General features: G+C 36.0%; 1 protein-coding gene across 1 annotated transcript; it reads left to right on the top strand.

Moving 5' to 3' along the window:
- The first annotated feature begins 5729 nt into the window (after positions 1-5729).
- On the top strand, positions 5730-10431 carry LOC127100467 (probable serine/threonine-protein kinase PBL17). The gene is made up of 6 exons (XM_051037672.1): positions 5730-6098; positions 6168-6463; positions 7136-7271; positions 7739-7875; positions 8586-8709; positions 9666-10431. Exons 1-6 carry the CDS (start codon positions 6026-6028, stop codon positions 10061-10063), a joined length of 1164 nt encoding a protein of 387 aa, XP_050893629.1. The 5' UTR covers positions 5730-6025; the 3' UTR covers positions 10064-10431.
- The last annotated feature ends 13496 nt before the right edge of the window (positions 10432-23927 follow it).

The raw sequence follows: 23927 nt of genomic DNA, 5'->3' as shown, positions 1-23927 counted from the left end.
TTCGATCATAACTTGCCAACCACACATGGGAATGAAGAGTTCTAGGACTTTTTGGAAATGGGAGAACAAGATCTTCAACTTTCATGTTGGGCAAAAATTCATTTGAGGCTTGTATCATGATGTAAGTTTGAGGATCAAAACTTTCCATTTATGGCAAGTTTCAGTTACAGGCCCAGTTTCCGTTTTGGGAAATTTCTGATCTGGCTTCAAATTCTTCCATGATGGTGTTTGGCATGATATATGATGACTATTTGGACATGAATGAGCTCTCACAAACCAAATCCAATCATCAAATCACTGATTAAATGGACAGTTGACCAACAGTTGACTTTTAGGGTTTTCTGTCTGATTGTGCATTGACTGATGACTTCCAAACCCTAATTCCTTGAGAATTTGACTTCAAATGATGTCCCAGGTTGTTTGAACTCTTGATTATTGATCATGGTGCCCAAATTCCACAAGAATGACCACCATCCATTGCTTTGACTGACAGTTGACTTTTTTAGGGTTTTGACTGTCTGTATGTAAACTGATGACCTCTGAGCCTTCAAACCTTGACATGAACACTTCAAATAGACCTCCAAGTTATGTGAATTTGTTGGACAAACCCCAAGGCCTTGATTCAATGAGAAATTCCTTTGCTTGCTTGGTTGACTGATCAGGAGATTAGTTTGACCTGATTCTTGATCGCTTGCTCTTGAGGCAACTGAGGGACAATGCAAATGCTATGCAATGGGTCATGATATGCTATGACCTAATATGAAAATGTATGCATAATGATAGGTGCAAATTTGAGGTGCTACAGTGAGGTCACACGGTAATCCTGAAAATAGTATCGGGGGTTACAAATGGTATCAAAGTAGACCTCTCCTAGTATAATGTGGTTTAGGGAAGAACAAAGCGGAAGTTGGTGAGCATGTAACACGTGAGGCTGAAGAGGGAAAAGAGTGGTCACCTAAATTCACATCAAAATGAGAGGATCTTGAGGTTGTGTAGGTATGAGATTGTATGGTTGAAAGAAGGCTTATAAGGAATGCATGGTACTACCAATACCAACAATATGCATATTCTTTTTGGTATCCTAACAAATGAGAACTCAATAGTTAAACATACTTGATTTGGAGTAGTATTTGGATGGGTGACCTTCTGAGAAGTTTTCCATAAATCGTGTGAGTAAGGACAAAACATGCTGAAAAGACCCGTGTTGATTTGTGGGGTTACTCAGTAATCCTGAAAATAGTCTGGAGCGTTACAAGGGGCCTACTCATGTATGATGATGTGTGATGCAAGTTCACTCATGCGATAATGTGACGAGTTCTCGGGACATACCTTCATATATTGAGCCAATCTTATGGGTTGTGGGTCATTTGGATCCAAGGTCTAAAAAAGAGAAAGGAAATTTTGAATTTTTTTTCTAAACTTCTGCAAGTTGTAAGATAAATTTGATCAAAATAAGAGATGAATAATTTGGTGATAAATGGAATATTTCTTATTGAATTAATTAGATGATTATATACAAAGGGTTTCCATCAACCTTGATACACAAATATCTTGTTGTGAAATTTATCTAACTAACTAACCACTTCTTAATTAAACAAAGTAATCATTAAGTAACAGAGTTAGTTACAAATTTTCATAACAAATTTACAACTCAACACACATTTGTTATAAATTTTCAGAACAAAACTACAACACAACAACACATCACCTAATTCAAATTTGAAAGTCTTTCCATCCTAATAAAATTCTTCATTTCATCAATTATTTCCTTTTTTAATTGTTTTATTAACATATCAGCCAATTGCATCCCAACTTTAGAAAATTCAAACTCCAATATATTCGTGTTCACTTGATCTAACAAAAAATCGAATCTCATTTTAACCTGATTTTTTATTCTAAGATTGATTGGTTATTTTACTAGATCAGTGAATGATTATTGTCAATTAATAACTTCATCTTCTCACCTTTAACATGCTAAATGAAGTAAATTTCACGTTTTAAAGATAAACTTCTTTCATCTCTAAGTTTAATTTTTCCAATAGTGAGTGGTGTCAACTTAATTTAATTTTTCCAATAGTGATTGGAGTCTAGCATTCCATGAAAACCTTGAACAATCGGCATTGAGGCACATGTCTTGGTTTTACCGAATGTTTGTTGTACATCCAATAAATTTCGTAAACACTTTGAATGAAAAAGGAACATTGGAGTCTCGCATTCCATGAAAACCCTGAATTATCGGCCCCGAAGCACACATCTTGGTCATATCGAGCATTCGTCATTCGCCTAAAAAATACTCAATAAATCAAACCTACTTTCTCGCTCTCGTGCAATCAAAAACCTTTTCAAAAAGAAAATTGTTTAGTTCGTTCTACCATGATACAAACAAGCCCTTAAGCCTCCCCATAAGCATACAAACCAACATTTAACCGCTAGAGCATGATCTAAACATTTGTTTAATAAAACAAACCAACCCACAAAAACGTAGTTTTCAGCGAAGAACTATGTAGCTTTGAGTTCCTCATTGTACCTGAGGATACATGGGAGCGAGACCCACAATCTTGTCAAACACCCTAATAAAAACCTTTTTGCGATCCTTTTTCTTTTCCTTTTGAATATCTTATCACTCGAAGAAAACAAATAAGCATAAGCTAACATTCAATCGCAAATCTAAGTAAATGGTTTTCGTTGAGTACAACGAATGTGAGGGGTGCTAATACCTTGTCATTGCATAATCGACTCCCGAACCCGAATTTGATTGTGACGACCATCTTCTATTTCTTTGAAGGGTTTTACGGATATTTTCCCTTTCCTTTTTTGGAAAAAATAAAGTTCAATGGTAACTCTATTCAATCATTCTGCGGGCGCGCAAACGCTCATGAGATTGTATTTTTCGAGATGCGATACCCACTGAGATTATTATCTCATCCCATTATTGTTGCTATTTTTTCAGGCAGTTCTTTACAATTGAAGGCAATGGCAAGATGGCTTCATGTCCTTGGCAAATTTTTATTTTAGATGACGTTCTGCTGTGTAGATAGTTATTTTGAGATCATTCAGGGGATGGTCTAGTTCCTATTCTTATTTTTAGGCACCTTTGTATATATCGTGCCTTAGTTTTATATTATTTTGGGTATGTATATATGTATACTTTTGCCAATAGACTCTTATGTATTTCAGTACCAAACTTACATTATGTATAATATATATTCTATACATGTATTATACATAGGTGTTACACTCAGAATGATCCTGAAATAGTTATGGTGCGAAGAGACTAAGACACTGAAAAAGTACTTAGGAATGTCCAACAAAATAACTTTTGGGGGATAATAATATAACTAACGTGGTCAAATAGATTTTGGCCCATAATGGCATTAACATTGGCCTTCATATGCCTAATTATGTGTCTCCTTTATTGGAATATGTTCGACGAACCAAACTTCCCATTGTATGGAAAGTCCCCAAATTCATCAAGTTCTCTGGTGATACCAATGAGTCCACGGTCCAGCATGTTGCCATGTATCAAACTGAGGCCGATGGCATAACCAATATGAGAATTTGAAAATAGAAATATTTTTCTAATTCTTTGACAAATAACGCTTTTACATGGCTCACCACATTGCCTCTATATTCTATATTTAATTGGAATCAATTAGAAAAAGCGTTTCATGAACAATTCTATATGAACCAATCTAAGGTTAACCTCAAGGAATTAGCCAGTGTGAGGTGAAAGGTGGTTGAAATCATAGATAATTACCTAAGTACATTTAGGATAATGAAATAAAGGTGCTTCACTCAGGTGCCTAAACATGAATTAGCCGAGTTGGCTGTAGAGGGTCTTAATTACTCCATTAGAAAAAAGTTAGAACCCAATATTTACGAGATTGGGCCAATTGGCAAATAGGTTTGATAGGTCAAACGTTTGAAAGCTGAAAAGGCAAGGTCGAGTAAGTATCATAAAAAGGAAATAATAGCTTATGTTAAGATAGACGAACTAGAAAACCTATCAGACACAGACATTGACTTTTTCGAGAAAAATGAGGTCAATGTGGCAGAATTAAAACCAGGACCTCCTTATATGTGTAAAGTGGTCATAATGACCAAAGAATAATAATTAAATAGTAAGACATTTTTTTGATGTGACGTATGCATACTGGACAAATAATGTTGAAGGGTTACAAAAACACCATCTTTCTTCAATCTAACCATATGATCGAAAGTGACAGTTTTTGGGGGCATCTGTTAGCCTGAAATTTCTACTTTGAAAAAAGTCAATTGAATGTTACATTGGAAAAATAATAAGTGTTAGCATTGATTGACATGAATCGACATACATGGGTATGTCGATTGGAGCGTCCCGACTGACATCTTGAATCGTGGTTTGGAAGAATCTCAATAATAGATCTTGAGATATGGTTTGGAAGAATATCAAGAGAAGATCTTGAGATATGCTTTAAAGGAGTCTCAAAAATAGATTTGATTGATCACTCGACAACATGTCGAGGTCAAAGCATTCGACGAACTTCAAAGACTTCGAAGATTGAGGAAACCAAAGACTGAAGAAAGAACTTAACGACAACTACCTTCGACGAGCAGGAAATTACTAGTTGATAAGAGCAATTAAGAACGTGAGATAATGGTTTTCAACAGTTTTCAAATACTAATGACGTGACAGTGCATCAGAAGATTAAGTTGCATATCTTTGAAGGCGTGTCGTTTCTCTAGGAGTAACATGTCGGAGACGGTTATCCTTAATTTAGTATATATATAGCAGTTTCATATATTGTAATGAAGATCACAAAATTTATACTTTCTCTATAGAATTAGAGTACACAAACCAAAGTGCGAAATAATTTGTGAGTAACATGTGAGTCTGCGTTTCTTTTGTTTTATTATCTTTATGTTTCTTTAACTTAAACATCTTTATTTTCTGTCATTTATTGCATTTATTTAATGTTGTTTATTGCAAGGTACTTTTACTTTAATTCAAACTTTTGTGTTTTTAAAGTTTATCTTTATCTTGTCTGCACAGAGACATTCATAGTCACTTCATATACATATTTTCTTGTAAACATGTTTGCATATCCCGAGATTTTTCGAATCAATCTCACAGACTATTAAATTTGTGTTTGTTCGCTAAAAACACATGCAAACAAGGTTTAGAGGCAGCTCATGTAAAAGGGTGAGAAGCTATGTGTATGTAGTTTTTGTATCGATATGTGACTGTTCCCCTTCTGACTTCAGGGTTGATGTATTTATAGTCTTATTGGACCTAGATCATAAGCCCATTGGAAATAACAATAACATTTGAGAAAATGTGAGAGTGGATAGCTAATCTCCTATTATTTAAGAGAGTGTGGTTAACTTCCCCGTAACTTCCTCTACACCGTTGTGGACTAGACACACATTGCCCCACGATCGCATGTTTTGGGTGAATTATCGAGAACACGAGCGACATGTCTAAAAAGAGGGCGTCTCATAAAAAAAAAAAACGAGCATGAGATTTTTTAAGCATTTATATTTTCAATTAATACAAGTTCTCTTAAAGTATTAATGTTCTACTACTATTATTAAAATTTGAATCACACACCACAAAATTTAGAAGTAGAGGATAGTGAATTCGAACTCAAATCTTATTATATTATTGGTGCAATCCTTTATTATTTAAATTATATTTATGAAATATTAATAAAATAAAAATTTCGATAGATGTCGGTAAGAAAATTGTATGATTGGTTTATTGAAAGAAGAAGAAATTATGAAGAAAGAGTAGTGAAATAGAAATGGCAAAAGTGGAAACAAAATTTGGTTTGTAATAACCGAAACGGAAGCAAAGGTTGAAAAGACAAGATTGATTTGAGAGAACGTTCAGTTTGGCGCTTTCTACGCCCAAAGCAATGCCACTCTTCATCTTTGAATCATTCTCCACTCTCTCTCTCTTTCTCTCTCTAAAACCTAACTCTCATTCATTCCAACAATGAATTCTGAATGTGTGTAAACGCGGTTTCTGTTCAGATCGATATTCATGGGGATTTGCTTCAGCATTGAAGAAAAACACGTTTCCCTCTCCGATTCAAAACCAAAACCTAATTCCACAGGTACTTCAATTTCTTTCTCGCATTTTTTCTCTTTCCGTTATTTTATTCTTTGAATTTGCTATGAATCAGGTTCGGTTGGAAATGAATCCGCTGCACCAACAACTCTATTAGGTGGTGGTACTGGTTCCATGAATATCAAAGAACTTCGTGAAGGTGCTGGATACAGCAACGTCCATATTTTCACCTACAACGAATTGAGGCTTTCCACTAAGCAGTTTCGTCCCGATTTCATTCTTGGAGAAGGTGGATTTGGTGTTGTGTATAAAGGTGTCATTGATGATAGTGTTAGAGCCGGTTATAAATCAACTGAAGTCGCTATTAAGGAACTCAATCGCGAAGGGTTTCAAGGCGATAGGGAATGGCTTGTATGTCTCTCGCTTTTCCTTATTGTACAATTAATTAATAACTTGTTATATACTCTAGTAGAAGTAGTATATTTTTTGGATTAGTGTTAATAGTTTTGTATTTAATGCCTATAAGCATTCCTCATAGTTGAATTTAATGTGTCACATTAATGGTTTTACCAAAAAAACACACCTTACTAATCTGATTCGGGGGTCGGTTTTGGCATGAAGTGGTTCCAGCCCCCTCCTGGTCGCAGTTGCAGGGGATCACACTGTGGTCCTCCCTACCAAATCAAGCGTCAATCACCAATGGACCAACTAACTATTGGTTAATGTGTTTTTTTTATGGTACAAGTTTTATTGTGTGTTTTATAGTAGTGTACTAAGTTGGCTTGGTTTAGAGTGAGTTTAGCGTGAAATGATTTTGAATGAATCTTTTTACTTTTAAAGATAAATTTAATGTAAAAGTTACGGTAGATTATTGAACTCAAAGTGAAAGTTGATTTACATCTAGTTAAACTGAGGTTTGGTGTTAAAATCAACCAATTCTGATATAGTCCAACATGAAATGAAGTACACTTGATATTAGGTTTGAACAATGACTTTGATGGTTAGAGTGGTGAGAAAGGTTTGATGGGAGTGAGCGTTGGATGTGAATGTGATCTAACTTAAATGGTTTTGCTTGCATTGCAGGCCGAAGTTAACTATTTGGGTCAATTCAGTCACCCGAATCTTGTGAAGCTCTTTGGGTACTGCTGTGAGGATGAACACCGCTTGTTGGTCTATGAGTACATGGCTAGTGGGAGCTTGGAGAAACATCTTTTCCGCAGTAAGCTTCACATATTTTACTTTTGAATTGTATTAAGGCTATGTACTGAAACCAGATTATTTACATAATTAACATATTTGTAAATAGATATCTAGCGGGTAAGCTGTACTTTATCTAGCCATTGACTATGTCTTAGAAAACTCATTTTTTTGATTATGTTGTGAAGCTACTTTATGTAGTTTCTTACCGAAACTGAAATTGTAACTGTTTTAATGTGCAACATATTGAAAGAAAAAAAACTTTTACCTTACATAATCTTTAAATAAATCAGCTTTTTAAAATACTTAAACAAATGGGCCCAAAGCCATCATCAATTCACGACCTTAGTGTCCCATTTGTCATGATTCTTGCCATTCAGTTCTTTAGTGCATTGATTGAATAAATCAATTTAATGGTATACTGAGGAAAAACTTGATGACGAAACTGCCTCTTGCAGTCCTAACCATCCCTTTATTTCTTAATTGTAGGAGCTGGCTCAACATTGACTTGGTCAAAAAGAATGAAGATTGCTTTGCATGCTGCAAGAGGGCTTGCTTTTCTTCATGGTGCAGAAAGGCCCATCATATATCGTGACTTTAAGACTTCAAATATCTTGCTAGATGCGGTATGTTGTCTTCTAATCTGCTAAGTTTTGTTTCCAACTTTTTGTTTACTAGAAGTGATATTTAATGTTATACAAAGTTGTTTCTTTTAAACATTATAAGTTTTCTTTGGATTTTGCATAAGTATCATTCCAGAATGTTCGACCTGACTAACTAGACACTTGAACTTAAAAAGGCTCAGATGAAGTTTTATTTTAGCATCTTTATGGTCTCAGCTAATGAGATCTTTAGTGTTATATAAAGTTGCTTCTTTTAAACATTATAAGATTTTTTTTGGATTTTTCAAATTTGAAGGGAAAAAATAGAACTGTTATCATCATATCCATAAGTATCATTCCTAATCATTCAACCTGACTTGCTAGACCCCCGAACTTAAAAACACCTAGATTAAGTTTTTTTTGGCATATTTATGGTCTCGGCTAATGGTTTTCTTTAGAGATAACCTGAAAAATCGTAGAGAGATTTGTGAGCTTTGTTTAGTTAGTATGTTTTTCTATTCTCATGTAGTTTGTGTTGATTTTTTTAAGGATTCTTATTCTCAGCATTTCATATCTATCTAATTCCCTTCCCGTGTAATTCATTAATCTATCATTCAGAAGAAGAAACTATGACTATCCTACTCAATAGCATCATAAATCATCTTTTTAGAAAAAGTAAAGTTTGCGTAGGTTTCATCTATCTAATGTTGAGGTATTGAGGCATATACCTGCAGGATTTCAATGCAAAGCTTTCAGACTTTGGCCTTGCGAAGGATGGGCCGATGGGGGACCAAACACACGTTTCAACACGAGTGATGGGCACATATGGATATGCTGCTCCGGAGTATGTCATGACTGGTAAGTTATTAGAATCTATTTTTGCTGAATTATTGTCATTTATCTAAACTTTTTGCCTCTTTAAAAACTCTTAATCGACAATAAAAGCGCATTCGCTTTATCCATATTTATGCAATTTGCACAATTCTATGTTGACATGACATAAACAACCTTTATAAGACCATCCTGGCCTTTTTTGTGCACTTTACTGTTGGAAATGAAATTAAATTGAAGGACCAAATTGAACTTCATTACCAAATTGAAGACATTAAATTGGCTCCTCTTAATTTCTTCAACCTTGGTATTGTATGGAGGACCAAGGAAGAAGAAACAATAACAATGAATTTCAATATTTTAAATTTCTGTCTGTATGGGTGGGGGTTCTGTGACATATTATACTAGGATTGGCATGACATTTTACTTGTGATGTTGAATCTTTTTTCTTTTGTGGTGTCTTGTAAATCACAATGTGTGCTTTTCGATTTCTTTTTCAGTCTCTTTATGGAGATTTTTAATGAAAGAGAAAAGGCGGAAGTGAACTTTCTGCTAAGTACTCCCAAGAAACACAATGGATATTTTTCCGTTACTTGAGTCAAATTCTAGTAACTGCATTTCTGAAGTCCAATATATATTATTGGGCAATACCAACTTTGTGCTCCCTCGAGCACAATTTAAGAACTAAATGTAGAAATTTTGTATTGAAAATTGAGTGTTAACTTTATTACAGTAAAAATTTATAATTCAACTTTTCGTTGTTTTTTTAAACACATACTTTTTATTTGTGGGTTTTTTAACATGTGACCTTAGAGCACAAGATAGCAGGACCCTATATTAATAACTTGTTAAGGTATTGGAAACTGACGTGTTTCTCTTGTTGACAAATGATGATCAATCCACTACTTTAACATATGTAACCATTATTATACATCAGTTGAGATAATTTCTGTTGTGTAACCGATTTGTAAATACACGAACAGGGCATTTGACTGCTCGAAGTGACGTGTATGGTTTTGGGGTGGTGCTACTTGAATTGCTTATTGGTAGGAGAGCACTTGATAAGAGCAGGCCCAGCCGAGAGCACAACTTGGTTGAGTGGGCACGACCGCTGTTGAATCATAACAAGAAACTTCTGAAAATTCTAGACCCGAAAATAGAAGGGCAATACTCAAGTAAAACTGCAACAAAGGCGGCACATTTAGCATACCAATGTCTTAGCCAAAACCCGAAAGGCAGACCTCTAATGAGCCAGGTTGTTGAAATCCTGGAAAACTTTCAAACAAAGGGGGAAAGTGAGGAAGATCAAATCGTTCAAAGTGGTGGTAGCAGTATAACCCTTTATGAGGTTCCAAAGGGCAGTAATGATACTCCATCTTAGGGCTTAACCAAACTGCAAATAACAAGGTATATAGGTGTGAGGCAAGCCCATGACAAAGAAGAACGCGGCTCTTTCGAATGACTAAATTATGTTCTTCACCTGATTCTGGCGTTTCTTGAAGTTGAAGTTTTGTCTGCGTAGATGGTAATTAAAGCTTGTCCAAAATGTTTATAGGTGGATCCCAATGATGTTTCCTCATGTAGCTTAAGCATTTTCACTTCAATTATTCTTCTTTTCAATTTTGAATCATTAGGATGATGTTAATTGGAATGTTTCATGTAGTTCTTTCTTATTTATTTCCTCTATGCACACATAATGTTAATTGTGTAATTTTGAATCATTAGTATAATATTGTTCAATTATTTTAACCCGGATTGAAGGGATACATGTTTATTTATTAAGCACTTAAGTAGAACAAACTAGTAATAGTTTTTAAAATTTGAGATGATATACTTTCTTAAAGGAACTATGAATATGAGATTTATATTTTTTAAAATATATAAATTATTTTAATGAGTTGAATATTGAGTAAGTTCTCAATATCCAAAATTTCATATATGTATTATATTTTTTTTAAAATTTTGTCAATGTTATATTAAAATCAAACATTAAAGTTAACAACCAATTTATTATATATTATTTGTTATAAATGGAATGATGAAAAATATTATATCATTTAATATTTTAAAATTGAAAGATACTAAAATTATTTTAAAGACATAATATTAAATAAATATCTTATAGTTATCTCAAGACAACTATAAATATTGTTCTATAAAATTTATGAACAAATATTTATATTATCTAAGTTAATAATTAATTATTATGCTAATATATTTTTTACTATAACTATTTTGAAATTAAAAATATTTATTTTAAGTGTTTATTTTTTTTATGCTTTCAAAAAGAAAAGAAATTTTTAATTATAGTTTTTAGAATCACATGTTTATTTTAAATTTGAAAATAGAAATGCTATGTATTTCAAATCAAACAAAACAAGTTAATTATCTATTTCATATCTTCCAGAAATGCTCGTGCTTTATCTATTTCCATTCATGTATCATGCAAGTTATTTGCTTATTGTGTTTAACTTGGTTCTTGCTTAGCTGATTAATTGTATTTCATATTCAACCTGGTTCATGTTTGTACTTTGACGGATATGTAATATTTGGTGTTTCATGCTAATATTGATTATGAGGGGTCACAAGCATATAAGGTATATAACATTACCACTTTTTCTACACCAAAATAAACATGTATACAGACTTGTGAGATTCCTTTTGTTGGTTGGTATGTACTTTGATGGTGTTCTAAGTTTTTATCATTGACTTTAGATTTATGTTGAGGTCGTTGATAGGCCATTGGATCATAGGCAATTGATAGCCCATTTGATTTATGTTAGAATTAAGTTACAAATTATACCACTTAGGTTATATGCAATGAAATCGGTTATAGTGTTTATTTTGATAGACAAATTAAACGAGTAACTGATAAATAACATTGTACGATTCTATTTTATTGATCTCTTAAAATAATCTTGTAGAAATACAATTCATTCATCCCATAGGATAATTCAATCCTATTCCATTGTAAAATTACATTAACAAATTGTAGATTAATACACTTAAAACAACAAAAAATGAATTTCTCCAAAATGTCTTCCACTTCATTGTGTTATTGAGAGTCCATTCAAATTCTTCAATTAATCCTTCAGATTTAAACAATTGCTGCTGTTGATCTTCATTCTCTTTTGTTAAGATTTCCAACCTCTTTTTTTTTTTTTGATAAATATGTCTTTGTCATCTTTCACTTCAGCATAAAACCAATCAAAATAATCACATACATTACTTGTATTCCCCTGCACAGGTTACATACAACATTACCCGTTGTGTAAAATTGAAATTGAAACCTAACAAGATAGATCATACCTTATAATGTGGACAGCAAAATCACCACATCAACAGTTAGGTCTCCATTGATTTTTCGAAAAAGAAGAATAAAACCCAGATTCTTAACTGTAACTCACTTCTCCGTCGTACCCATACCCTTTTTGCGAAGGAGCTGAATTTTTATGAACCATTATTCATAGATTACAGAAAGAAGATGAAGGCAATTGTAACTCACTTCTTCACAATAGATTCGGAACTGTAACCCACTTCTTCACAATAGATTCGGAACTGTAACTCACTTCTTCATAATAGATGTTGCAACATGAACAATAGATTACATAAGAAGATGAAGGCAAAATGCACGAAATCCTAATTCACATAAAGAAGATGGTGTGCACTGCTAAAGAAGATGGAGGCAAAATGCAAAATGCACGAAACCCTAATTCACATCAAGAAGGTATCCTACATGGAGATGACATGGATGTTAACATTTTCACGTTTAATAGTGCTACTGTGGTATATTTAATACAGATGAGGGACGAAAATGAACCTTTTAAAATTAAGGGATCAAAATGAACCTTGCGCTAAACATACTGAACAAAAAAGACTATTTTGCCTATAATAAATAAACATTGATAGTTGAAAAATCAATTCATATTTGATTTCATGACAAAGAGCTTGACTTTAACAAATCAAAGTTGGTTAAAGATTTTGCAATTGCTATAATTTCAGATATTCAATCATTATATGAAACCAGCAATATTTTAAATAAATTTATTGGCGCAAATAATACAGTGAGTAATGATTCCTTTAAAACTAAACAAGGATCTCAAGAATCATATCAAATTAAAAATGTGTGGACATAATATTGGAACCAAGTAAATTTTCAAAAACAAGCTCAGATGTGATAAGAAAATAAGAACCATCTCATTTTAAGAATTCAAAATTTCTAAAACATGTTTACAAACTAAACAAGTTATATTATGACCTTAATCAAGCTTCAAGAGTTTGGCATGACGGATTAAACAATTTTGTGTTAAAAAATTATTTAACAAGATAGTGGACATTACTTTATTTAAATAACCAATTAAAAATAAAAAGTAAGGTTTAATTGTTTAATTTTATGTAGATTTATAATATACTTTATTCTACAAACGTGAAACTCTAATAAAATTTGCTAAACTTATGCATAATAAATTTGAGATGATGAACTCAATTTTTTTCTTAGAATTCAAATTAAACAATGTTTAGAGAATGTTTTCATTCATCAAACCAAGTATACAAAAGAATTATCTCAAAAATTTGATATGGAAACTTGCAAACTCATCCTCACACTCATGCATCCTAATTATTCATTTGACAAAGTGCATATTTAAGTAAATAGTATATCATATACCTCTTCATATATGATATACTATTTACATTTTTTAACTACTTCAAGACCTAATAAAAGTGCATGTTTGAAAGCAAGACTTAATCAAATATAAAAAATTAATTAATTGTTACTAAGACAATTTTTAAATATCTGAAAGTTATTACAAACTTCAATTTATTTTATAGAAAAATCAATTTTAATATAAGTATAGTAGAATTCACTAATGTTGACCAACTGTGATTTTTTTACCTAAATATTTTTGATTTTCAAAAAAAAAATTCAAAATAATTCTGATTTCAAAAAAATTCTCAGTCTACCTCACTTTTAAGAGGAGACGCCAGACCAATTGGTGTCTCCTCTTAAACTTAGAGAGGAGGCACAAATTGGATTGGCTAGGACTCCTTGTGTTACCAATCAAATTGGCGTCCATGTGTTAAGCTTTAAGGGAGGCACCAATTGGATTGGCACCTCTGTGTGTTTTGTAATTTTTTTTAAAAAAAAAAATCTACATGATAGATAAAGTCGAAATCGGACAAATTCATATTAATATTAATACCCGTTTACACAAAAAAGACTAATGTTGATGACCGGGATCACCTAACCGACCTCCGGTCCAACATCCCCTAGCTACCCGAACCCGTGGCCCTAACACACGTTGATGATTCACCCCAGGTGTTTGAGTATCTAAGGGTCCAAGAACATCACCACCAACTGCAGGAGATTGCTTGAGATAGTCAGACAAATAAGCGTACTCTTGTGTATGCATCGAAGGTGTACCGCCATAGTTGTTCATGACCCATGCTATAGTAGTTGGGTTGTGTTTGAGTTGTTGGAGGGCGACCAGGACGATTGAAGGGAGACATTGGTGTGAATGATGCGTCGAGGAAATGTTGAAATGATTGTTGTGGTGTTTGGTGGACATATGGTTGTTGAAGGTTTTGGTTTTGAGATGTTTGGGCTTCTTGGCTATGGTAGGAGGAGAGACGGTTGGTGTTAAATGATCGTTGAGTGTTTTGGCTAAGGTGGCTTTGGTAGGATGGTGTGTTGGGTGCGTAGCGATGTTGAGTCTCTAGATGATGATCTAGTTGGTGGTGGTGGTACGGGGTATGCTCTTGGTATTGTGGTTGGGTGTATGGCATGTTAGGATTATATGTTTGTGTGTTTGTGGAACGGAAAGTTTGACGGATAAGGGGTTGTCAGTAGCCGATCTGACAATGTTGTTGGGGTTAGATGTTGAGCCTTTTGGTGTGTAGGTTGCCTGGCGTGGATCGTATAGGTACATATCCTCGGCGATGAACTCAAATCCAACCGATTTGTACCAAGCCATATAATTACGACTTGGTTTTTCTTCAGTTGGCATCACAGCGTCAATTAAGACATGGTCATGACGGTGCTTCCATTTACGACACTCGGATCTAGCGAAGCTTTGCCATGGGTTAAAGTTCTGTTGGTCGTTAACTTTGCGTAGATGCCATTATCCTAGGTTTGCTGGGGGATCTGGGATGTGTTGAAGTATATTGAACTGCAATTTAACATGACCACTATTGTACATCTCCACAGTGGTGAATCTTATGATCAGTGTGCATGCAGTCCAAACGGCTATGTCTTGTTCGTTGATTTCATGGTCATGATCCAAATTTAGATATGGACGCCAAATGAACTGAAATGTGAACATTAAGATTATAAATTTGGTAGAAAAAATTAACAAATTATTACAAAATAATTAGGTTAATGGCCATACATCTGTCGGTCGAAGGTGATCCAAGAGATTGTGATACTGGGTAATACAGTTTCTAGGACATCTGTTATAACTCATACCATGTGCCGACCATTTGCACCATAAAGGTAAAAATATTATTTAGAGATAATAATCGGTAAAGTAAGTAAATATAGTCCATTTTAAGAACTTACTTTTGTGCCTACAGGAATGTGAAAGGGTTGTTGTTGACGGGCGCTAGGGACGGTAGTCTGGACCAATCTCATGCTTGGAGCAAAATAGCACATCCAGAAAAGGTAGATGTGTCTTTGTGTGAATTTTTACACAAAGAGCTATAAAGATAAGCCAGACAAGTGGATCCCCAACTGTAACTTCTTATTCTATCTACATATCTTAGTAAAGGTAAATACATAACATGCATACTAGAACCACTACCTTTGGGAAATAAAAAAGAACCAGTTAAAAGCATAATATAACACCTAGTTTTTATTATTCGAGCCTCTTCGGTAGAATTCTCATCTAACTGTAAGTTGTTATAATATGCCTTAAGGCGTGAAAAGAGTATACATTGACCTCTTGAGTTATCATCTAACAAATCAGCATCCAAGAGGTCCATGCAAATTGAATTCACATAGTTGGTTTTACCATTTACCGTCTCACCTTCGATAGGCAGTCCCAATAGCATGTAGACGTCTTCTAACATCACGATACACTCACCGGTTGGAAACCATAATGTGTGTGTCTCGGGACGCCATCTTTCACATAACACAAGAATGAATTTGTTATCCACCAACCAAGATATTATTTTGCTTATATGTCCAAAACCGGCGAGTTCGACATACGGTTGAATCATCGGGTCCATGTGTACATATTTGTGGACCCGAGTTTGAAACCTTGAAACATCCTATAAAAGAAACAACAAAATACGTTATTTTATAAAAGATAAACAACAAATTAAGTATCATTATTAAAAGTTATTCTAGACAAATAATAGAAGAATTAAACGCTTACATAAGTTGTTATGTTTGCAACTATTCCTCTGTGCGATTCACCCATTGTGAGGAGAGACATCTTGTCGGAGTAAATGTTGAAAAAATGTTTGTTGCAGATGAAAGAGGTTGTTGCAGATGAAAGAGTTGATGTTGTTGAGGAAGAAATGAGTGTTGGTGTGGGAAAAATGTGAGAGTTTCTTGCCTATTTATAAGGTGTGACATGCAAAAGTGTGGATGCGTGGAAAATTATGATGGCATGTGCTAGCCAAATGGTTTGGCGCCCATGTGCATTTGTCACATGCTAATGCTAATCAAATTGACGCATCCCCTAGGCTCATGCATGCTACATCTTTATCTAGCATGGCGCATGCATGGCTCTGCATGCTTGGTTACGAGGTCTGCATGCAAGACATGGTGGCGCCAATTGGATTAGCACCCATGTGCAAGCATTACAAGCTAGCGCCAATTGGACTGGAGCTAGGGCTTGCATGTTTGACACATGGCTTCCCTCTAGCTTGCATGTTTGACACGTCACTTCCGTCTTGCTTGCATGTTTGACACATCACTTCTGACTTGCTTGCATGTTTGACACATCACTTCCGTCTAGCTTTGCAGGTTTGACATATCACTTACCTATTTAAGTGTCTTACTATCTACATCCAACAATCAACACAAATTCATCTGCACCAAAAAATTAATTTTCATATGCATAAGAAATATTACAATGTCATCTTCACCAAAATATAGTATCAATGTTCACTGCAATGGTGAGACATATGAGTCTGAGTTATACGGGTTTTATTTTCGAAACACTGATACTATCCGACTTACGATCAAGAGAAATTCAAATTTCTTGCATTTGAAAAAATGAATTGAATCCTACATAGGATCTGGTATTGTGTCAAAGATCACGTATCAAAATCCAAAAAATAATTAGAACAGTCAATGCAAATTTTCCCCGCTGAAGGTACGGGATAATGAAGATGTTGAATATATGTTTGTTAGTCATGAACATTCTGGTTGCAACTCTATTGAGTTGTATATTACTCTTCAACCAAGTATATCATCTCAGCAATCTCAAATAACTAATCAAGTTGAATCTGATGAATTTGATTCAGAAAACTCAGATGATGCCGACCCAGAAGCAGAAGCAGAAGTCAACGCCGTTGATGAAGAAGAAGAGACTGAGACATAGGTCGACCATATGTTGAACAACAACATTGAAGATGATGATCAACCAGTGTCATTACCTCCAAGTCATGTATGCAATCCGTCTCAATATATGACAAACATGGATCTGCGTGACGATGAAACATCTAACAATGTTTTTTATAACCTGTATCCACGATCAGAGGGTGAGTTAAAGGTGGGAGACATGTTCCGCACTAAAGAAGAATGTGTGCGAGCTATCAAAAAAATTCACATGAATAACTCTGCTGATTTCACTGTGAAACGCACTGATTCGAGAAGGTATGTCATTGAATGTCGTAACATCCTTTGTAAGTTTCGGTTGGCTGTGTCTCACAAAAAGAGAAGCGACTCTTAGGAGATAGCTTCTATAGACCCACCTCATAATTGCATTGCAACTAATGTTGAACAAAATCACCGTAAATTAAGTGATACATTGATATTTCAAGATATTTTGCCGCTTGTTAACAAAGACCCATCAGTGAAGGTGAGTATAATAATATTTCATATCGTCACAAGATATAATTATACTTCATCTTACAAGAAAGCATGGATTGCGAGGACAAAGGTTGTTGAACAGGTATTCGAAAACTGGGAGGATTCATACAAAGAATTGTCACGGTTCTTATGGGCCCTAAAAACATACGTACCGGGAACTGTTGCGATTATGGAAACATTGCCAGCAGTTACGCCAGACGGAACCTGTGTTGCTGGAAATAGAATTTCACCGCCTCTTTTGGGCGTTTGAACCGTGCATCAAAAGTTTTGCATTCTGCAAACCTATTATTCAAATTGATGGAACATGGTTATACGGCAAATACAATGGTACTTTGCTTATGGTTGTTGCACAAGACGGCAACAACAATGTCTTTCCCGTTGCCTTTGCTCTGGTCGAAGATGAAACCGCTGGTGGTTGGGGTTTCTTTCTTCGACATCTCAGAACACATGTCGCTCCACAAGCCCATCTTTGTTTGATTTCAGATAGACATGCTGCCATTGAGAGTGCTTACAATACCCATGATAACGGATGACGTGATCCTCCTTCTACCCATGTCTATTGCATTAGACATATCACACAAAATTTTATGCGTGCAATCAAAGATAAGAACCTTTGCAAAAAAGTGGTGAATGTTGGGTATGCTCTAACTCAGCCGTCATTTCAATATTACTGTGATGAAATTAGATTGTCTAATGCAGATGCAGGAAGATTAGTGGATAACATACCAATAGAGCAATGGACAAGGGCATTTGACGGAGGTTGTCGATGGGACCACATGACAACAAATCTTGTGGAATGCATGAACGGCGTATTCAAAGGCATTAGAAATCTACCAATAACAACTTTGGTTAGAACAACCTATTATAGGTTAGCTTCTACCTTCGCAGCCAGAGGTGAAAATGGAGTGCAGTGTTAATGTCGGGTCAAATATTCAGTGAATGTTGTATGAAAATGATGAAAGAGGAGAGTATCAAAGCTAGCACACACGCGGTTACAGTCTTTGACCGTCATAGGCAAAATTTCAGCGTATAGGAAACAATGGACCACTATGAGGGGAGGTCAAATTTATCCTATGCTATCAAACTAAACAGAAGTTGGTGCGACTGTGAAAAGTTTCAGGCCTTCCGTATTCCTTGTTCCCATGTCATTGTGGCATGCGCACATACTCGTCGGGACGCTTACAGTCATCTATTTGATGTTTACAAGGTCATTACCGTCATGAATGTGTATAACAAAAGCTTCTCAGTGATACCAATGGAGGAATACTGACATCCATATGAAGGTGACATAGTTTGGCACAACGACGAGATGCGAAGAAAGAAAAAAGGACGGCCAAACAGCACGTGTATTAGAACAGAAATAGATACAACTGATAAAATGATAAGACTATGTAGTATATGTCGTCAACCAGGACACAATAAGAACAGCTGTCAGAATCTAGGAGCAACATCGGTGTCATACGGTGAACTGGACTTTTTGTGGTTTTAATCGCAATGTCGCGGTTAGCAAGAGTCGCCACCGACTTTTCTTTTATCCAATAAGGAAAGGTGGAAAAGAACAGGAAAGACCTTAATTTAGATTTTGGGTTCGGGAGGTACATTATACAAAGGGAAGGTGTTAGCACCCTTTGTATCCATGGTTATCCATGGGCTCTTAATTGCTCGATCACTTATATTATTTTTGTCTAAAAAAAGTGTTTGTGAATTGTTTTGAAAAGAGAATTTAACTTTGTAATGATTCTTGTATGAATGTATACAAAGTGGTTATCTCGTTTAGTTTTGAAAATTATTTAGAAAAATATAACTCGGTAATGATTCTAGTATGAATGTATACCAAGTGGTGATTTTCTAAAGGTATTTTGAAAGGTGTGAGGTGCGAAAAAGTGTTTTAAGTTGTGAGCCAGCAATTAAGAGTTATACCGATCCAAGGTCTTTACGGGCATTTCCTATCCTTATGAGGGTAAAACTGTCCTTATTATTGAGAAATAAGTAGTTTTATCCTTTGGATGTAAAAGGGTCATCGTAGGGTCATCGATTGGTCATTGAAGGCAACAGTTATGAGGATACCTTAGCATTCGAAGGGACTATCATCATTTAATCGTAGGCAACATCGGAGGGTCATCGAGGGACAAAATTGTATATTCGAAGGCAACATCCGAGGGACTATAATTTATTTTATGATGATTTAACCGAAGGGTCTTTGCTAAGGGTATCCCCACATTCGCGGGACATGACCGTAATATCGTAATCGTAAGGCAACAAAGAGAGGGCCAAGATCACTTATTCAAAGGCAAAGTTTTACAATTAATTAGGTGATTAGGAGGAATTCTCCCACATTAAAATTAATACATTAAAATTAATACATTAAAATTAATACATTAAAATTAATACATTAAAATTAATACATTAAAATTAATACATCAAAATTAATTAGGTAATTTAGGGTGAAAACTCCACAAGGGTATCCCACAAATAAAGTGGAATACCTAGCCAATAACCTTTTCCTGGGATATGTGAACCTTTTCGAAGCTCAAAAAGAAACTTGTCAGAATACCAAATCAGGGTGCAATCGAAGATTACACCGGAAAAATATCGCAACAGTAAATATGATAGGATGAATAATGCATGGCTATGATAAAAACATAAAAAATAAACAGACTAGAAAAATCAGGTACTGTCTCGTTCGCCTCTGCCTCGCCTAGCGAAGGCCAGGCGAACGGCCACGGATTTTGAATTTTGAGAAAAACAGCCCCATGTTAGGAACCTTGAACTTTATGGCATTTTATCACAGGAACAGCATGGTCAAACATTCAGGGTATTCAGGCATATTTAAATTCACATACGAAAGCAAATTATATATCAACATTTAATCACGATGCATTATATGTGTAGATATGGCCAATTGAAAGTATAAACAATAGAGATATGCAAACCTGTTTGCCAATTCAAGGTTGAAGGGATTGACCACTTGTGGTATCGGAATGAGTTAGGCGGCGGGAATTGGGCGGCGATGGCTTCGGGGCGGATGAGCTGCCTTCAGGGTTTCTTTATTCTGAATTCTCCGGGTTGGCAGGGTTCCTATGCCAAAGTTTCTATCCGTCCTTCTCTGTTCTCTCTCTTTCTTTTTCCTCAAGGTTTTGTTCCAAGGAAACCTCAGAGTGTTTTGCTTCTCTTCCTTCTTTCTCCAGTGAATCTCCCAGTGTAAACTCTAAGTCTAACTCCCCGTCCTTTTCCTCTACTGAAACTTCAGTATTTATAGACTAATTTTGTGGGTAATGGGCTTGGAATGAGGGAGACCCAAGTCCAAAATAATTTGTTATATTTTATTTATTTATTTATTTTAATTATTTAATTAATTAATTAATTAATTAATTAAATTTTTTTTTTCCAGGAAAAATGATGGGTAAATTTTGGGGTATGACAGCTGCCCCTGTTCAATATTCTTGAACCGAGAGAGTTAGGATGGCGTGTATGCCATTCGTGGTCTGGAGGTGAAAGATTATTGAACACTAGAATGCCCCAAAAATTTGCACTTGAGGATCGACAGTTGGTCTTGATGGAGATGGGCTTAAAGATGCCATCCGGGAGGTTTGATGACGAAAGCTTCAGATCGAGCCGTACATTAGGCCAATTTGAAGACATGGGTGCCACACTGGGTCGTACATTAGACCGAATAATGAGTCATCCATTAGGCTGCCGACTTCGCTGGGGAGTCGGAGTGTGTCATATGCTGTTGGGGATAAAGGATCAGAATGGACCATACGCTAGATCGTATCTGAGTTGAAGAGAGAGCCGTCCGTTAGGCTGAATCTGATGATGAAAGGGATAGTCGTACACTAGACTACACTTCAGAAATGTACCGTACACTAGGTAGCATCTGAGTAGTTGAGGATCCGAATGGGTCGTACGTTAGACCGCATTGGAGTTGCTGGAGCTCAGAATGGATCGTACATTAAATCGAATCTGAGTTGCAGAATGAGCCGTCCAGTAGGCTGAATCTGATGGTAAAAGGGAGTAGTCGTACACTAGACTACACTTCAGAAATGTACCGTACACTAGGTAGCATCTGAGTAAGGGAGTAGCCGTATACTAGACTACTATTCAGAAATGTACCTGTCCGAAGGTAGCATCTGAGAAAGGGAGTAGCCGTATACTGGACTACCATCCAGAAATGTACCTGTCCGAAGGTAGCATCTGAGAAAGGGAGTAGCCGTATACTGGACTACCATCCAGAAATGTACCTGTCCGAAGGTAGCATCTGGGAAAGGGAGTAGCCGTATACTGGACTACCATCCAGAAATGTACCTGTCCGAAGGTAGCATCTGGGAAAGGGAGTAGCCGTATACTGGACTACCATCCAGAAATGTACCTGTCCGAAGGTAGCATCTGGGAAAGGGAGTAGCCGTATACTGGACTACCATCCAGAAATGTACCTGTCCGAAGGTAGCATCTGGGAAAGGGAGTAGCCGTATACTGGACTACCATCCAGAAATGTACCTGTCCGAAGGTAGCATCTGGGAAAGGGAGTAGCCGTATACTAGACTACCATCCAGAAATGTACCTGTCCGAAGGTAGCATCTGAGAAAGGGAGTAGCCGTATACTAGACTACCATCCAGAAATGTACCTGTCCGAAGGTAGCATCTGAGAAAGGGAGTAGCCGTATACTAGACTACCATCCAGAAATGTACCTGTCCGAAGGTAGCATCTGGGAAAGGGAGTAGCCGTATACTGGACTACCATCCAGAAATGTACCTGTCCGAAGGTAGCATCTGGGAAAGGGAGTAGCCGTATACTAGACTACCATCCAGAAATGTACCTGTCCGAAGGTAGCATCTGGGAAAGGGAGTAGCCGTATACTGGACTACCATCCAGAAATGTACCTGTCCGAAGGTAGCATCTGGTCAGATGAAGGTCTAACTTGGTCGTGCATTAGACTGTACTTGAGTTGAAGAAGGTCAGAATGGATCGTACGCTAGATCGTATCTGAGTTGTTGAGGGTCAGAATGGATCGTCTGTTAGATCGTATCTGAGTTGAAGAAGGTCAGAATGGATCGTACGCTAGATCGTATCTGAGTTGTCGAAGGTCAGAATGGATCGTATGCTAAATCGTATCTGAGTTGAAGGAGTCATATGTTGAGCTGAATCAGAATGAACCGTATGTTAGGCTGTATCTGTATACGTTGTACTTGCAATAAATGTCTGGGATGGGCTTAAAGATGCCATCTCTAGGAGGATATCGAAGTGTTGTCAGAATGAATGTTCCCATGAATTGCATATGGAATATGTATCTGAATCTTGTCTGTGATTGATAAAGGCGTCTGCCTGAATGAGCCTTTTACTTTGACTATATCAGGAGGATAATTAGCCTGCAAAGAAAAGTTAGCTTTATGCCATGTCATGATGCATGAGATGTTTTATGCTTTCGAAAATAAATGCGAATGTTGTATGCATGCGTATGCTGTGAAATGATGCAATGAATGAGTTATGCGTATGAGAAGTTCTGCTTGGGGACTCTACTGGGGAAAATAAATCCCCATCTACTGATTGGAGATATTCGTGTTGAGGACCCTTTCTCGGCTGGGGGTTCTGATTTCTGTCTGATGGTAGAGATATTCAACAGAGCCTGGCTGGGGATGGATGAGATGATCAATCTGTCTGATGATGCCGACCTCTGTTGGGGAATAGCTGGCTGTGCCGGGGAATACTGCCAACTTCTTCTGGGGAAAAAAACAGGCTCGCTGGGGGGAAGAGAATTGGTAGTGGATTCATTGGAAGCATGATTAGACCTTTTCCTTGATCCTGAAGTAGGGTAGTAATTGTTATTGCTATTCTATGCATGTATTTTGGTAAACATTGGTCATATTCAAATGCACATATTAATTCAAATTAAATCAATGGACATTTACGCAACCAAAACAGAAAAGTAAAAAACAAAAGCATCTTTTTTGAAAGAGGGTTGTATTGATTTTTGAAAGAAGGCCTATAAACAGGCAAATTGTGTACAAGGAGACAGAAATCCTAGTAAGAGGAAATTGTCAAAAACAAAGAGAAAGCTATGCAGAAAAAGTCCTATTGATTTTAAGTCTACTACTGCCATTATGTCTTCAAGCATCTCATCCCCTGCTGTCGGATAGAAGTGATTGGCTTGGTCAGTCCCTTGAACTTGGATGAAAGTTGACTGAGAACGGGACATAGTCATACGCT

This window comes from Lathyrus oleraceus, chromosome 7 (genome assembly GCF_024323335.1).
Source record: "Lathyrus oleraceus cultivar Zhongwan6 chromosome 7, CAAS_Psat_ZW6_1.0, whole genome shotgun sequence".
Lineage (NCBI taxonomy): Eukaryota > Viridiplantae > Streptophyta > Magnoliopsida > Fabales > Fabaceae > Lathyrus > Lathyrus oleraceus.
The sequence above is the reverse complement of the archived record's forward strand: the minus strand, read 5'-3'. Positions and strand labels throughout refer to the sequence as shown.

Bases quoted from the DNA above. Each gene is read 5' to 3' on its own strand.
- LOC127100467 (XM_051037672.1), top strand. From the start codon at position 6,026: ATGGGGATTTGCTTCAGCATTGAAGAAAAACACGTTTCCCTCTCCGAT. The intron at 6,099-6,167 runs GTACTTCAATTT...GCTATGAATCAG, and splicing joins ACCAAAACCTAATTCCACAG to GTTCGGTTGGAAATGAATCC. The intron at 7,876-8,585 runs GTATGTTGTCTT...ATATACCTGCAG, and splicing joins CAAATATCTTGCTAGATGCG to GATTTCAATGCAAAGCTTTC.